Consider the following 15,184-nt stretch of genomic DNA (forward strand, 5'->3'; position numbering starts at 1 on the left):
CACAACACACGATTATGACATCTCTTGAAAATGGCGTAAGTCCTTTACTAACCCAGTCTTTCATCATTATTTCTCAAAGGAAAAATTACTTTTCACAAACGTGTTTTTAGACCACAGATGATTTTGTAAAAACAAAAATGAAAAATGGAACAACTACATCAGAAAAGTGCTTGTAATTGTGTATTTTAGTACCATAACTCTTGTCAGGCTCAGGAGGAAAACTAAGTGTGTGTGTGTATATGTAAGTGTCCATCCGACACATTATAGGAGGCAGCTAGCTGTCCAATACAGTAGCCACTAGCCAGATGTGGACACTTAAGTTTAATTAAAATAGTGCTTCAGGTGCTCTAGCCATATTTTAAGTATTTCACAGAAACATGTGGCAAGGGGCCATCATATTGGACAGAAGACACATGAACATTTCCACTATTTCAAAGTTCTATTGGCTAGTGCTGCTCTATAGAGACTACAGAGGCACTTGAAACCAATAGGCACTTAAAAAAGGAAAACAGTAAATTCTGTTTGGAATTCAAATCCTTTTTTTTAAGTTTTAATTTAATTTTCTTCTTTTTATTGTTGAGAGTATTGCAGATGTCTCCCATTTCCCCCCCTTACCCCCTCTACCCATCTTCCACCCCTCCCCAGGCCCCCACCTGTCCATTGTCTGTGTCCATGGGCTGTTTATATATGCTTATAGGTTCTTTGTTTAATCTCTCCCGCTCTCCTTCCCACCTTCCCTCTGAGATCTGTCGGTCTGTTCCAGGCTTCCACGTCTGTGGTCCTATCTTGTTCGTCAATCTATTCTGTTCCTTAGATTTCACATGAGTGAGATCATGCAGTACTTGTCTTCCTCTGCCTGGCTTATTTCATGCATAATACTCTCCAGGTCCATCCATTCTGTCCCAAAAGGTAAGAGATTCTTCTTTATAGCTGCACAGTATTCCACGGTGTAAATGTCCCACAGCATTTTTATCCCCTCATCTACTGATGGGCACTTGGGCTGTTTCCAGATCTTAGCTATTGTAAATAATGCTTCTATGAACATAGGGGTGAATACAGTCTTTCTGATTAGTGTTTCAGGATTCTTAGGATATAGTCCTAGAAGTGGTATCACTGGGTGAAATGGCAGTTCCATTTTGAATTTTTTGAGGACCCTCCCTACTGTTTTCCATAGTGGCTGCATCAGTCTGCATTCCACCAGCAGTGTACCAGGGTGCCCTTCTCTCCACACCCTTGCCAGCACTTGTCGTTTAGGGAATGGTGTTAGATACTCCCCTAAGCTATGGGAGTGTGCACCGCTACTGAAACAGTCACAGCTATCTAAGCAGTTTCAGTACACAGGAAATGTGTGTGTGTGTACACCTGTGTGTTTAAGAGAAAGGTTATGAATATTCGAACAGATATTCCAATTCAAATTTAAAATTAACAAGATCAAATACTTAAAAAAATTTTAATCCTAAATTTTCGATGTCTTCTTACTTCTAGGAATAAGGTCTAAGCATAATGTTCTAAAATCCATACTTTGTTTCAGATTGTGCTAAAAAAGTTTTTTCTCTCTCCCTCCCTAAAGGAAATACAGAATACATGACTATGTAAAACAAAAAAAGCATTAGGATTGAATTTCACAGCACACATATCTAGCGATTTACTAAATCTACCCAAACTATTTTTATGAAGAAAACATAAAAGTAAATTGAAAAATAATGGACTAAGATTCTACATTGCCTAAGACAGACTCTCAAAAAATAAATAACCAGATGACAAGAACAATGTCCATCTAACCAACCTGTTAGTTGGCAGTAACATTCCCAGCTGATGCAGATACTACAGATTCTAAGCTGGGCAAGGGGAGGGGACAAGGATTCCCTCAAGTCACAAGGATCAAAACTTGATATATATAAATAGAAAATTTTAACAATAAGCATGTCATCACTGGTTCTGAGTCAACCAGGTAAGGTCTACTGATACTAAATTTCTCTGGAGCCTTAGACTGGTCATAGCAGCTCCTTCCCTTGGAGCTATTAAGGGCAGAGGTAGTAAGAACAGAAGTATCCACAGAAGCTAACATTTATGGAATGCTTACTATATGCCAGACTCTGTTACAGGTGCTTTATACATATAACCTCTCTTTTATGTGGCAGATACAACAAGTATCTTTCTTTGACAGCTTAAAGAATTGACACAGAAGTAACCTGCTTGAGATCAAAATTTGTTTAAGTGATTAAACCATAATTCCAACTAACACTTCTAACTCCAATACCACTTCCATAGCCACTATGTAATATAATTTCCCTAAAGTTCTGGAATGGCCTTCTGAACCAGAGAATCAGGCTCTAAAATCTCTATACCTAACCTATTGCTTCTACCTTTCTTTTACTTGATTCTAACACTCACTATGCCTAATTTCAGTTTTGTAAGGTATGAGTGTTTTCTCAGATGAGATGAAGAAGCCTGAGAGAAAAACCGGTTTGAGGGTAGGAATCAAGAGTTCTGAATTAAGATGGTTTCAGGCTGAGATGTCAGTTGGAGTAAAGAAATGAAGTAGGCTTAGTTTGGATCTCAGAAGAGAAAACTGGGCTGAAAATATAAATCTTATGTGCTAAGAATTCTACTACTAACGATAATACAGTAACATTTCTTCAGCATAATTTCTTGGTTGTTATCCTCAAACAAGTTTTTCCATCAGGCTTTCTCATTTCAAAAAATGGAACCACCATTCCCTCAGCTGTCCATCCAGAAACCAGAGGATCATCTTTTATCCTTACCCATGCATACAGTTCACCAAATCTTTTCAGCTCTATTTCCAAAAGACATTCCAATGCCATCCACTATTTCCCATGTCCATTGCCGCTATGGAATTTACTCAGCCATTGCCTAATCTGACCAACCTCGTCCTGGACCAGGAGTCTTTACACAACTTTCCTTGCATATCTTCTAAAACAGTTAATAAAACTATGATTTTAACCTAATGTTGAATTTTTTACCTTGTAAGTTTAAAGAGTTGCAAAGAATGTAATTTCATAGGTATTTTTTAAATAGTTTTTAAAAAATATAATGAATCACTTAAAAAAAGTATCCAATGAAATATAAATACTATGGTGACTTGATATCCATTATTATATATTTAAAAGCTATAAGAACAAACTATTCTTTAATGATAAGTTTTACATTTTCCTTTTTCTCTTTTACCTTGTGTTTTCATTCCATTTCTCCTTAAAATTTTACACTAATGAAATTTATTTTATGCTAGACTATTTGTATGGATCCCTGTGTACTTTTCTGCAACAAAAATATGTATATAAATGTAAATTAGATAGTTATAAAATTTCCTGTGGTCATAACTCTGTTAAAAAATACCTTTGGATTGATTTATCATTACAATGACTAGAAACATACAATAATCAAAATTAATACAAATATTTGATATTTTGAGAATAAGAAATATAGAGTAAAATTTTATTAAATGTATCTTATCATTAAACATATTTATCTTAATGAGATTGATGAAACTTTTAATTTTATTAGTTTAGATATCCCTTAATGAATATAATTTATTGCTAGAAAGACCCAGGAGTCAGTCTCAATTCTATGGTGTCATTTTCATAGGTGTAAGCACTAACAAGCCTTTATATAAATAGTTAGAAATGGAAGACAATATGACTCAATTTTTTTGTACTCATTCAGTGTTATATGCCTCAAATCACATACTAGTCACGATAACATGGATGAAATGCCATAGGAACTTAATTCTTGTTTATGTCAATTAACCTACGGTAAATTTGCTTTTGTTATACATAATTTCACAGAACCTAACAATAGGTTAAGTTAGGACTTATAATAGTAAGATAAGATCAAACATGCTTTGACATGATCTGATTGCATGCACTCCCCTCTTCCTCCCTCCCTCCCTTCCTTCCTCCTTCCCTCCCATGGATCTTACCTTTCATATCTGTCCTGAACTATAGCTACTAATCTCTATTTAAAGTTCCCTAGATGCTTCCAGCTTTTACCTGTGCTAGTCCCTCTACATGTGATGAAACTGGACACAATGGGTCCAGGCTGCCTGTCGCTACTTCAGCCAGTTAAGCAAAGACAAGGTTGAATCTTACATGAGCATTTATTCTAATAATGTCATCAGTATGGGAGAGCAGCAGGACTCATCCACATAAAATACATGCCAGCTGCATGTATTGAGTAGAATGACAAAGATTACATGGGCAAGTGGGCAAAAAGGAATACGAGTGGGTCCAATGGGGTCACAAAAGGGTGGAGCACCTCCAGGACCCCTTTGTTTCAGGAACAAGGTTGTTATCCTTCCATGATAAAAGGAGAATGGACAGCACTCCAAGGTCAACTCCCATGTCCTGGGGCGAACAAACCCCAGCCAGGCTAGAAAATGCTTTTTCTAATTAGAACAGAACAATCACAGTTAACAGAACATGACTAATATTTCTTATAACTACAGCTAACAGTCACGGTCAAAAGGACATGATCAACATCTCTGCCCCCAACAGTAATACACTGAATATCCTTCACCTCTTCTTTGTCTCTTTCTTTTTAAAACTTACCTCATGCATTAGCCATCTCCTCCAGGAAGCCTTCTCTCGACCTCCCCAACCTGGATTACATGCCTTAAAGCTCTCTGTTCAGATCACAACCATGGTACTTATCACACCAAACCATAATTATAGTTCCATTCTCCAGTCTTTCCCAGTAAACTGTGAAATTTTCAAGGCAGAGGTTTTATCTATTACCTTTTTATTTCCAATGCTCAGTTCAGGAAGGTATTCAATAAATGTTTATAGAAAGGTTGCATAAGTAAAAGTATCATTTCTTTATTTCCAGCATTACTGCCATTTGATTTAAAAATGAGGGAAAGAAAACATAAATATTCAGATTAGTACAGGATTATGTTTATCAAACCAAAGAATAAACTGTCCACTCTCGGAATAGCTAAAAGTGAGAAGGCAATGGGGAAGATTGGGGAGTGAAACTACAATTCTATTACCACACATCACCTTCTACAGGCTACTCAGCTACCAGTGGTACTTCAGTAGCCCTGCTTTATTTGAAAAGTACTTTGGTATCATGGTGATAACTACTGTGTAAGTGACTAGTCAGATTTGTAGCCCATTGACAACAGAGATTTTCATTCTTAATACATCTTCAAGAGAAAAAAAAAATGGCACACTCGGCAGTGGCCACTGCACAGACTGAATTCCACTTGCTCATGTGTCTAGTTCTGTTTCCTATGCAATCATGTCTGATAAACCAGATATGGCTGTGATTATGAAATTTGATTAAGTTGAAAATGAAGATAGAAACACAAGAGAAAATCCACTGCCTTCAAAGGAAACAACCTAATAGGAGAAGCAAGCAGGTGAATCATGATGAGGTGTGTGTCACCAACATGCACTGTCCATTCCACAAGCACTGCCTTCTTATTTTACTTCTTTTAGCTATTTAACTGTAAGATGTAGAGATGTTGGATCAAATTTAGATGACTGTGCTGCCTATTTTCATACCAAGAATCAAGAACTACTGACAATGAAGGCCATACCTGCCTGTCCCATCTGCCTGTGTGGATGGCAGGGAAGGAAAAAACCTGCATGTTAAAGGGAGAAGCTGGGTGGGACAACAGTGAAATCTAGAGTAAAAAACTAAGCTGGTCCCAGGTGTCCTGCAGGCTGTAAAATGCAGTTTCATCAAGAGTGCCATATTTTTTGTAATTCTTAAAAATGCTAATTAACCTATAACTATCTAGCAAACCATTGGTAAAATCTTATGATCTTCTAGGTCAAGAATTTACACTTAATATATAAGCCAAATAATGTCAAAATGGCAAATTGAAGAAAACGAGTATCACTATTAAAAATGAGCTTTTAAAATAAAATCAGAACTCATGTGCAAATGTTAATTATGCTGAGAGGATGTATCTTTACTCAAAACATTCAAAAACATTCTTTAGGAACAAAATAAATCCAATTTATTAAGCCACAAGAGAAAGTCTTTTACTTGTAAGGCATTTTAAAAATCTTACTTAGCAATCTATTTGAAAATGGCTCCCTCAAAAATAAATTTACTCTCTTTGGCCGGTGTGGCTCAGTTGGTTGAGCACCATCCCATGTACCAAAAGGCTGCTGCCTGATTCCCCGTCAGGGCGCATGCCCGGGCTGCGCACCTGCTCCCCATCACACACCTCATCATGACTCCCCTGCTTGCTTCTCCTACTCGGTTATTTCCTTTGAAGGCAGTGGATTTTTCTCCTGTGTTTCTATCTTCATTTTCAACTTAATCAAATTTCACAATCACAGCCATATCTGGTTTATCAGACATGACTGCATAGGAAACGGAACTAGACACATGAGCAAGTGGAGTTCAGTCTGTGAAGTAGGGGGCATGCAGGAGGCAGCCCATCGATGTTTCACTCTCACATGGATGTTTCTCTTTCTTTCTCCCTCTCCCTTCCTCTCTCTCTAAAAAATCAATAAAAATATTTTTTAAAAATAAAATAATAAGTTTACTCTCAAAGTATACCAGAGAAGACATTTAAAACATTTTCAAATGCAAAAAAACAAAATAAAAACGCATTTCAAAAATTTTAACTTCATAGTAGTACTGCTGAACTACGGATATTGCTCCCTACCTCCTGATAATTCTGAGACTTAAGAGAAACAATTTTACTCTATGTTCATTTTAAGAAAATGGGTAAAGGGGACCAAATATACCCACTTTGGGTAGTGAGCATACAATGCAATATACAGATCATGTATCATGGATACGTACACTTGAAACCTACATGATCTTTTTTTTTAATCCTCACCTGAGGAAAACCTATGTGATCTTATTAGCCAATGTCACCTCAATAAATTTAATTTTTTTAAAAAAATGGACTGTCACATTCAACAAAACACAAAACCTGCCAAAACCTGAGTAGAGAGGTTTCAGAAGAAAACCATGTGGAAAGGAACCCTGGGGTTTCCTCATGGGATTGTTCCCTTTCCTCCCTCCATTTGCCAACACAGTTTAGAAGACATCTCCCTTCACTGGATCATTAGACATCTTCTCCAAATTTGGAGCATGGACTCAATGTAGAGCAGCATGTATTTGGAACAAAAATACTGGAAAGGGATTCTATAAAGAATATAGGAAAGGCATCAAGAAACGTTTTCCTTTGAGAGTTTTTCTCTGTTCAAACTTTAAAAGATTCTGTATACTTTATTTCAATAAGAGATATGGTCCCCAAACAATTTTACTTTGTACTTTTTTTTTTTTTTTTAATATATCTTTATTGATTTCAGAGAGAGGAAAGGAGAGGGAGAGAGATAGAAACATCAATGATGAGAGAGTCATTGATCGGCTGCCTCCTGCACGCCCCTGACTGGAGATTGAGCCGACAACCCAGGCATGTGCCCTGACCGGGAATCGAACCCCAATCGCCTGGATCCTAGGTCAATGCTCAACTGCTGAGCCATGCCTGGACAGGCTACTTTGTACTCTGAGAAATCAAGAGATGCAGACATCCTCCTCCTATCAGAGGTAGTCATTTATTCTCAGAGGCTAAATTTAGACAAGAGACATAAATTCTGGGCCTGAGAAAGATAATAAGAATAATGTCCCTAGCCAGAAAAAGCTTCACCCATTTAAGATATTTCAAATGAATACTTGATGTATACAATTAATAAACAGTGGGGTTAGAAGACACAAAAAGATAAAATAAGAAAAGATGATGAGAGCAAGAGGGGACAATAAATGAGATTTATACAACCCCAGAAGTATAAACATAAAAGCAGTTTCTTCATACCTTAAACCACTTAAAGCCCAAATGACTGGTCTCATGCAATATTTCCCTTAACAGCTTCAAATAGGCAATGAGTAGCAGAATGGTGCAAAAAAGATAAACAGAAGAGAAAACAGCATGCAATTAAAAGCAAATTATATATAGCCACTTTGGGGGACAGTTTTGCAGTCTTATAAAGTATAGTCTTACCATACAATCCAGCAACCAGACTCCCATGTATTTACCTAAATGACTTGAAAATTTATGTCCATACATAATGGACATAAACATTTATAGAAGCTTTATTCATAAGTGCCAAAAATTGGAAGCAATGAAGATATTCTTCAAAAGGTAAAGGAATAAGCAAATTGTGGCACATCCATATAAGGAACATAATTCAGAGATAAAACCAGTTTTCAGGCCACAAAAAGACATGGATGAACCTTAAATGCAGAGGCTAAATGAAAAAAGCTAGTCTGAAAAGCCTACATACTGTATGATTCCAACTATATGACACTGTGGAAGAGGCAAAACTATAGAAACGGAAAAAAGATCAGGGACTGGGGAGATGGGGGAGGAGTGATTAGGTGGAACACAGGTGATTTTTAGGGCAGTAAACTACTCTGTATGATACTGTAATGGTAGATACATGATATAATACATTTGGTAAAACCCACAGATTGTACAACTTGAAGAGTGAAACAAAATGTAAACTATGGACTAGTTAATGATGTATCTATATTGGCTCATCAATTTTAACAAATTTACCACACCAATGCAAGATGTTAATGATAGGGAAAACTGAGGTGGAGAAAGGAGTATACAGGAACTCTGTATTTTCTGCTCAAGTTTTATGCAAATTAAAAAACTGATTTAAAAAAACTGATCTAAAAAAAATTATAACCAGTTTACACATCAAAAGCTTTACAAAGAACACATAAAAGTAGTCCATAGTCCATAATGACATTATCTACTATTGTCAAAATTTCTATACACTCTCTGATTTGTACAACTTGGAACTAACTGATGATTCCCAAAGCAGAAAGAAATCTTTATAGGAGGAAAAAAATGGGTGACACTTTGAAAATAAAGGAAAGTGCGTAAAAAAGGTAAAATCAAGCTAAAAGAAGATCCCTTTTCATTCTGGAACAATGGCTGTCACCATCCCGTCTCTGAAACACTCTACTACCCAAACTCTATTCAACTGTACATCAGGAAATATTCAAATAGAAGGTGGACTAAGGCATTTATCTGAGGACAAGGCACTGAAGGACAGTCATTCTGTGAAAAGATCAATTTTCCTTCAGCTCTCCAATGTCAGTCTGTCTTTCTTTCTATACTTGACACTAAAGAAACTATATCCTTGCATCTAACACAGTTATGAAGGGTTCCCTTGTGATACATACTGAAATATGTCTGCTTTGAAAAGTACCCTTCTTCCTTCCTATGCAACTACATTAATACAAGGGCACTGGTGATCTGATCCAAGAACATCCCCTGCATTCATGTTACCCTCTCAATTGAACTTTTTACTTGTTTAACATTTATATTTCTCCAACAAAGAAATGGAAAAGAAATAATCACTGGAAAATTAAATGTCATGAGTCTCTATATGAGGCACGTTCAAAACCTCCAATCATGCTCTCATAATGGGACTTGAGATTAGAGTCTTCACTGGTTAAAACTATTTCTTCCATTCACATCTCCCTCTTTAGTTATTCTTCCTAATAAAAAGTTAAAAGCAAGGGTATGAGGATCTGAAAAGGTGTGGAAAAATATATTTAAAATCCCAGCAACAGAACTCTTTAACAAGTCACCTTCAGAGAAATGCTGATCTGGGACTCTCAAGTGTCACAATACCTCTGGTCTTTCGTACTCGTTATTAACCTTAACATATTATAGCTTTAACTGCTCTTTTGAGTAAGCCAGGATTTGCTATTTAAAATTAACATCTTTTATTCAGAAATGCTTGTGTTTTTCCATTCAATTTAAAAGCAGGGTTGTGCTGTCTTGTAACAAACAGACACGTTCCATTTTATCTCATCAAATATATGAACATATACTACATAAATGTATCTGAAATAAGTCCCAAATTATTAATACAGAGACCTCTGCATTAACACGAGCCAATTCTTACATAGCTATATTTCAATTCTTATTTAAGTCTAAGTACTTACACTTGATGAGTGTTTTTGAAACCGTATAAACATACATTATGTATAGTTTCCCTAGACTACACTGCTTGGGTTTTACCTTTGGTTTAACCAGCTGCATTGCCAGTGATTGTATAAAATCGCAGACCTGTTTTTCAGCATTGGTCCTGGCTGATTCCTCTTGTGCTAGCACCATTTCTCGCTCTGCAGTTATCTGTACACTCTCTCTTAGTGCTTCTTCCAGCTCTTCAATTCTGTCATCCTTCTTACGGAGATTGTCCTGGAAAACGATGGAAGACTAGGTGAAGTACCCAAGGAGAGCCTATTTATCAACAAGGGCTATTTACTTATTAAATGTTCTTCCCTTTAGAAGTAAATTCAGGTCAAAAAGATATCATCAGAGAGGGGAAAATAAAATGAGAAGAAAGAAGTAAAGGAGGTTGAATAAGTATTAAGAGCAAAGGGTCAAGTTATGAAGCAAGAGAAGCATGCGCTGGACTTGTTCTCCATAACGGAGTGAATAAAACCGTTTGTGCCAAGCAGCATAGGTAGCAAGGGCCGCATTGTTTAGAAACACAAAGCTATTTCTGAACTACTCTCTAAATGGGCCTACAGCCAGCTCTGAGGAAGCCGAAGTAATAAGACTCAATGCCAAAGCATACTCCTTCCCTGAAAAGTTAAGCCTAGATGAAAAAGTTAAGTAAGCAGCATGATCTTTCAGATTATATTCTTCATATAGACAATTATTGGCAAACTAATTTTAAAAAGAGAAATGAAAAAGGAGTTTTTCCTAATGAATTCAAGAAAGCAAAGTTTTCTCTTAATCTTATATAAAAAAACTGGAAGGAAAAAATACGCCCTGATATCAATGACTGGCCAGGCTAAGAGTGAGTAATTTAGTTAGGCAGCCAAACCCACCGCCCTAATACTCTAAACAAGTTTAAAAGTAAATTTTGGGGAAGTAACTAGATATGGATTTCTATCAGAAAGACAAGCAAAACCCCACAGGACTTTAAAAGAACATGTAAGATAGGAGATTTTAGAATAAAAAGAATAAATTAGCAGTTTTCAAGTAGGATGAAAAACTTAATTAATGAGGTTATAAGCATTTCCTCTTTAGATTCCTACAGAACCAGAAGATTAAGAATAAAGTACTGTTTTATATTATATGAAACACAAGAATAAGATTTGCTAAACCATTTTCTAACTTTCAGAATGCTCGTATCAGGAAGATATCAAAGGAATTTGTCTTATAGCTATGCAATTCTCATTTAATTAGACTGTAGTTCACTTTTATAAGTACAAGTCCTTTGTGGCAACTTTGTCTTCAGAAATCTAGAACTTGAAATATGTCTGATTTTGAAATGTCAGATTTTTCTTCCAACTTTGAAGGAATGGCATATATATTTAACATCCTTCCTAATAAAATGTTGATAAATTTTTTGTTCTCTTAATTTTTCTCAATTTAAAAACAAATGATATTTAGAAAAAATATTCACATTTCAGTGATGTATGCTATGTTCATTTTTAGAAAAAGTTTTCATTCCTCTCAGAGATAATGTCATAAAATACTCTGATTTAGTCCTATAAGCAAGGCTCTGTTTTATGCAGAGCATCTTAGTCCTTCCAGTTTGCTTGCCACAGACAGAATACAGTGAGTGTTTCTAAAATGACGCCAAGCAGAGAGAGACAAGAAACAAAGTCCAAGGTAGTTTCTATTGATTCAAAGAAAATAAAATGTAACAGAAGGATTATGTGGAAAGAGATAAATGCAGTGATCAGTTCATTCAGTCCTCTCAAATCGTCTCATAAATAACTGTATGCAGTAACACGGGATTCTGAATTACAATTGCTGTGAGCAAAAAGAAACACTAATGTTTCCCATTATCAACTTGTGACTAACTCAGTATTAGTTTTTGTCTGGTCTATATTCTTCACTCTTAAACTGTCTTTTGGAGATCTGCTGAGAGGCTTCTGCTATCCTAACCTAAACTGAAGTTGAAAAAGTTATTCCAAATAAATTCCCAGGAACCAATTTCAAGCAAACAGGTTTACTTGCATTTCTGCATGGGCTAAAAAATGGCTTTGTGGCTCTATCAGTAAAACTACTTTTTAGAGAGGATGATTAGTAATTTGTCATAATGCAGAAGATCAGGGCAGGTTTTCATGCTGAAAGGTTCTGCAAAATCTGTGGTAAAATCAGTCTACCAGAGGAGCTCAGTGGGCAAGGCCATTTACTTAAGGAAAGTGTTCTGTACTTAATGGCAGAGCCTGCTTCAAAATCTTCCTCTTTAATAAGAATGAAGAGTAAAAGTCAAGTGAAAGCACAAATAAAATGAAAAGGAGAGCACTGTTAAATAATATTTATGATACTATAAGTTGCACAACACCTCAATGTAAACCTATATATGGAAGCATCTGCTCTAAGGAAACCATATTAAACCGGGGCAGTAGCAAGAAAATGAAGACAGCAAATAACCTCATCACCTTCATTGCCAAAGTCCATAACTACTTAGTCCATCTAGTAAGTAAAATTTGTCTCTAGTTTTATTTTCGGAATCTTAACAGAGATCTGCTAAGGTAAACCAAGGAAGTTTCCTTTGTACTGAATTACACCTTGAATCTATTTCATTTAATAAAATATTGAGTCAATGACAGAAATAAACAGAACCTTTTAGTTCTACAAATACTGGAGCCCTAGACACAATGATAGGTCATATTTATAATTATTCTTTCTTGTCCTCACTCTTTCATGAAGATTAAATGCATTTTTCCGCACTTAGATTATATGCACTCTATTTTTTTCTAAGTTTAGAATACTAGAGAAAAGAAAAGATCTTAAAAGGTTTTAGAAAAACCCAAATTGATCACCCAAAAAGAATAAAAACTTGGAAGGCACTGGAATTTTTAAGGGCAACACAGTGAACTAGAAGACAATTGAAGTAATTTCTTAAAAACTCTGAGGGAAAAATGATCTCTGATTTAGAATTCTATCTCCAAATTATCAATCAAATGTGAGGGTAGAATGCAGTCTGAAAAATTTATATCACATTACACACTCAGAAAGCTACAAGGGATGCGAACTATCACACTGAAGAATTAACCTAGAAAGAGGTTAATTTTAAAAGGACAATATATTGCATGGATCAAGAAAAAAGAGGATCTACCACCAAGTGAGTGGCTAAGGGATCCTTGAGGGTGGCAATAAGCCTAGAGAAATAGTACAGTTTATAGCAGAGAATAGAAACTCAAGGAAAGATGTCCCCCCCACCCTCCAAAAAGTGGATGTATAGATTACCTGGGTTAATAAATAAATTTTACAATAGCAACAATACCAGGAGGAATGGTATATAGTTCGAGAAAGGAAATAGGGAATAAACCAATGATATGTATTCAAATAACAAAACAAACAACAAACCCAAAGCAATTATTACCACCAGGAAAAACTAAAAGTACAGTAAAGGAAATATAATCATAATATACTATGCGACTTAGACACCATAATGTAAAACTTGACATTACTACATTAGAAAGATAGAAAGAGGGGAATGTGTGTGGTGGCTTGTGTGAAAGGGCTAATTCCTCATCATTCATAATAAGAATAGATAACTATCAAATAAGAAAAACAACAACAATATAAGAATGTTATCTGGAAAACAGCAGAAGAAACAACCAAAAGTGGTGAAAGTGGTGGTCTCAGGAGAGCGGGAATCAAGGCTAGATAAGAATGAGGTACAGGACTATTATTTATTATAAGCCACACAGTATTATTTCACTTTGTACTTGATATAAACATCTATCTGAAAAAAATCAAAATCAGATTTAAAAATCTTAAAACACTGCAAATAAATTAATGAGAACATAAAGAACTTCTGGAAATACTTAAATGTGACTATTTCAGAAACCGATACTCTAAACATATGGGTTAACTATTTACTGTGAAAAGAGAAAAGCAGACTTGGCAAATATACCTGAAGACAGAACTAATGGCAAAAAAAAAAAGATTTAAGAGAAAAAAACCATGAATTTTAAGTCATTAGGCTCTTCAGTTTTTTATTCTAAAATCCTGTGAATTTCTTCATGCTAAGAATTTGCATGAGTTAAAATTATAAGAAATTCCTTCCCAGTCTATAGGCAACCATGGGATATTCCAAATAACATTTTTTTAAAAGGACAATATATTGCAATAAGTTCTGCTATTATTCCAAAGATACCTAGAGTTTAAATATCCCAACAGCGGATGTCTGAGACACAGCGCCAAGCTAAGAGCTTTCAAAACTGCCCCATCCCCTTTTCCATGCAAATAGTCTCCTCCCTCCCCGTTTTTTACCATACCTACAAAACAGTAGTGAGTAGATTTGGGGGACAGAGTTTGACACGAATTTCTAATGAAAAAAACTGTTCATCTTCACCATACTTAATGGTGCATTTTGATTTGAAGGAAAAGAAAAATCTCTGTTCAATGCCTGAACTCTGAGTAGCAGTAACAGTTATCACCAGCTTCTCTGAATATGTGTGAGCCAACAAAATGTCAGTTGGTAAAATACTGGACTTCAGAAGCTGTGAAACACAACAGATTTGGTTTACTTCTGCTCTCATGCCCAGGCTCAAGAAGTAAAGGGACGTGCTGAAAGCCCTGGGATGCTTCTAAACCAGGTATAGCCGAGGGACCAGAATATGTGCTTCACAGTCTTAACTATACTTCATCTTTCAAAAAGTCCACATTCGGCAGTCTTCAAGTTAAACTGTGAGGTAGTCATGCCATTATGAGCCTGTAATCCTAAACAAATCTACACAGAACCTCTGATATCCCTAATCCTTTCTATCTGTAAGATACTCCATAGGTCTGAAGGTTCTGAGGCATTCAGAAAACAGAAGGATGACTTGCTTTGGAAACAAATGTAGATACAGATTAAAGCTAAGGTATGACATGTCACACTTAAGTTTGAGAAAACCATTCCTGTAGTTTATATGCATTATTGGTTTGCTGCTAGCTTGGAATAAAACTTTTCAAACTTCTTCTGCTAAATTCATTATTTATGCTGTCGAACATGATAGCCACTAGCCACATGTAGCTACTGAGCACTTAAATGTGGTTAGTCCAAATACACACTAAATCCCGAAGACTTAGTCCCGACAACAAAAAAGTAAAATATTTCATTAATAATCTTCACATTAATTATATGTGGAAGTGATAATATTTTGGGTTAAAATATATTAATGTCATCTGTTTCCTTTTAGTTTTTTATCA

The 15,184-nt window shown here is 35.7% G+C and overlaps 1 protein-coding gene and 2 pseudogenes across 4 annotated transcripts in view; 1 reads left to right on the plus strand and 2 right to left on the minus strand.

The window, feature by feature from the left end:
- The window catches only part of ERC1 (ELKS/RAB6-interacting/CAST family member 1), a 425,945-nt gene that overhangs the window by 204,358 nt on the left and 206,403 nt on the right, over nucleotides 1-15,184 (minus strand). For all 4 annotated transcript variants that reach the window (XM_087814458.1, XM_016224828.2, XM_016224830.2 and 1 more), the window contains one exon: nucleotides 10,082-10,213. In XM_087814458.1, coding sequence (XP_087670584.1) covers nucleotides 10,082-10,213 — 132 coding nt within the window. The remainder of the gene's footprint in view (nucleotides 1-10,081; nucleotides 10,214-15,184) is intronic.
- Nucleotides 5,260-5,391, plus strand: LOC107546436 (thymosin beta-4-like; annotated as a pseudogene).
- LOC107546435 (thymosin beta-4-like) lies at nucleotides 6,204-6,336 on the minus strand (annotated as a pseudogene).

Source organism: Miniopterus natalensis, chromosome 2 (genome assembly GCF_054644295.1).
Source record: "Miniopterus natalensis isolate mMinNat1 chromosome 2, mMinNat1.hap1, whole genome shotgun sequence".
Taxonomy (NCBI): Eukaryota; Metazoa; Chordata; class Mammalia; order Chiroptera; family Miniopteridae; genus Miniopterus; species Miniopterus natalensis.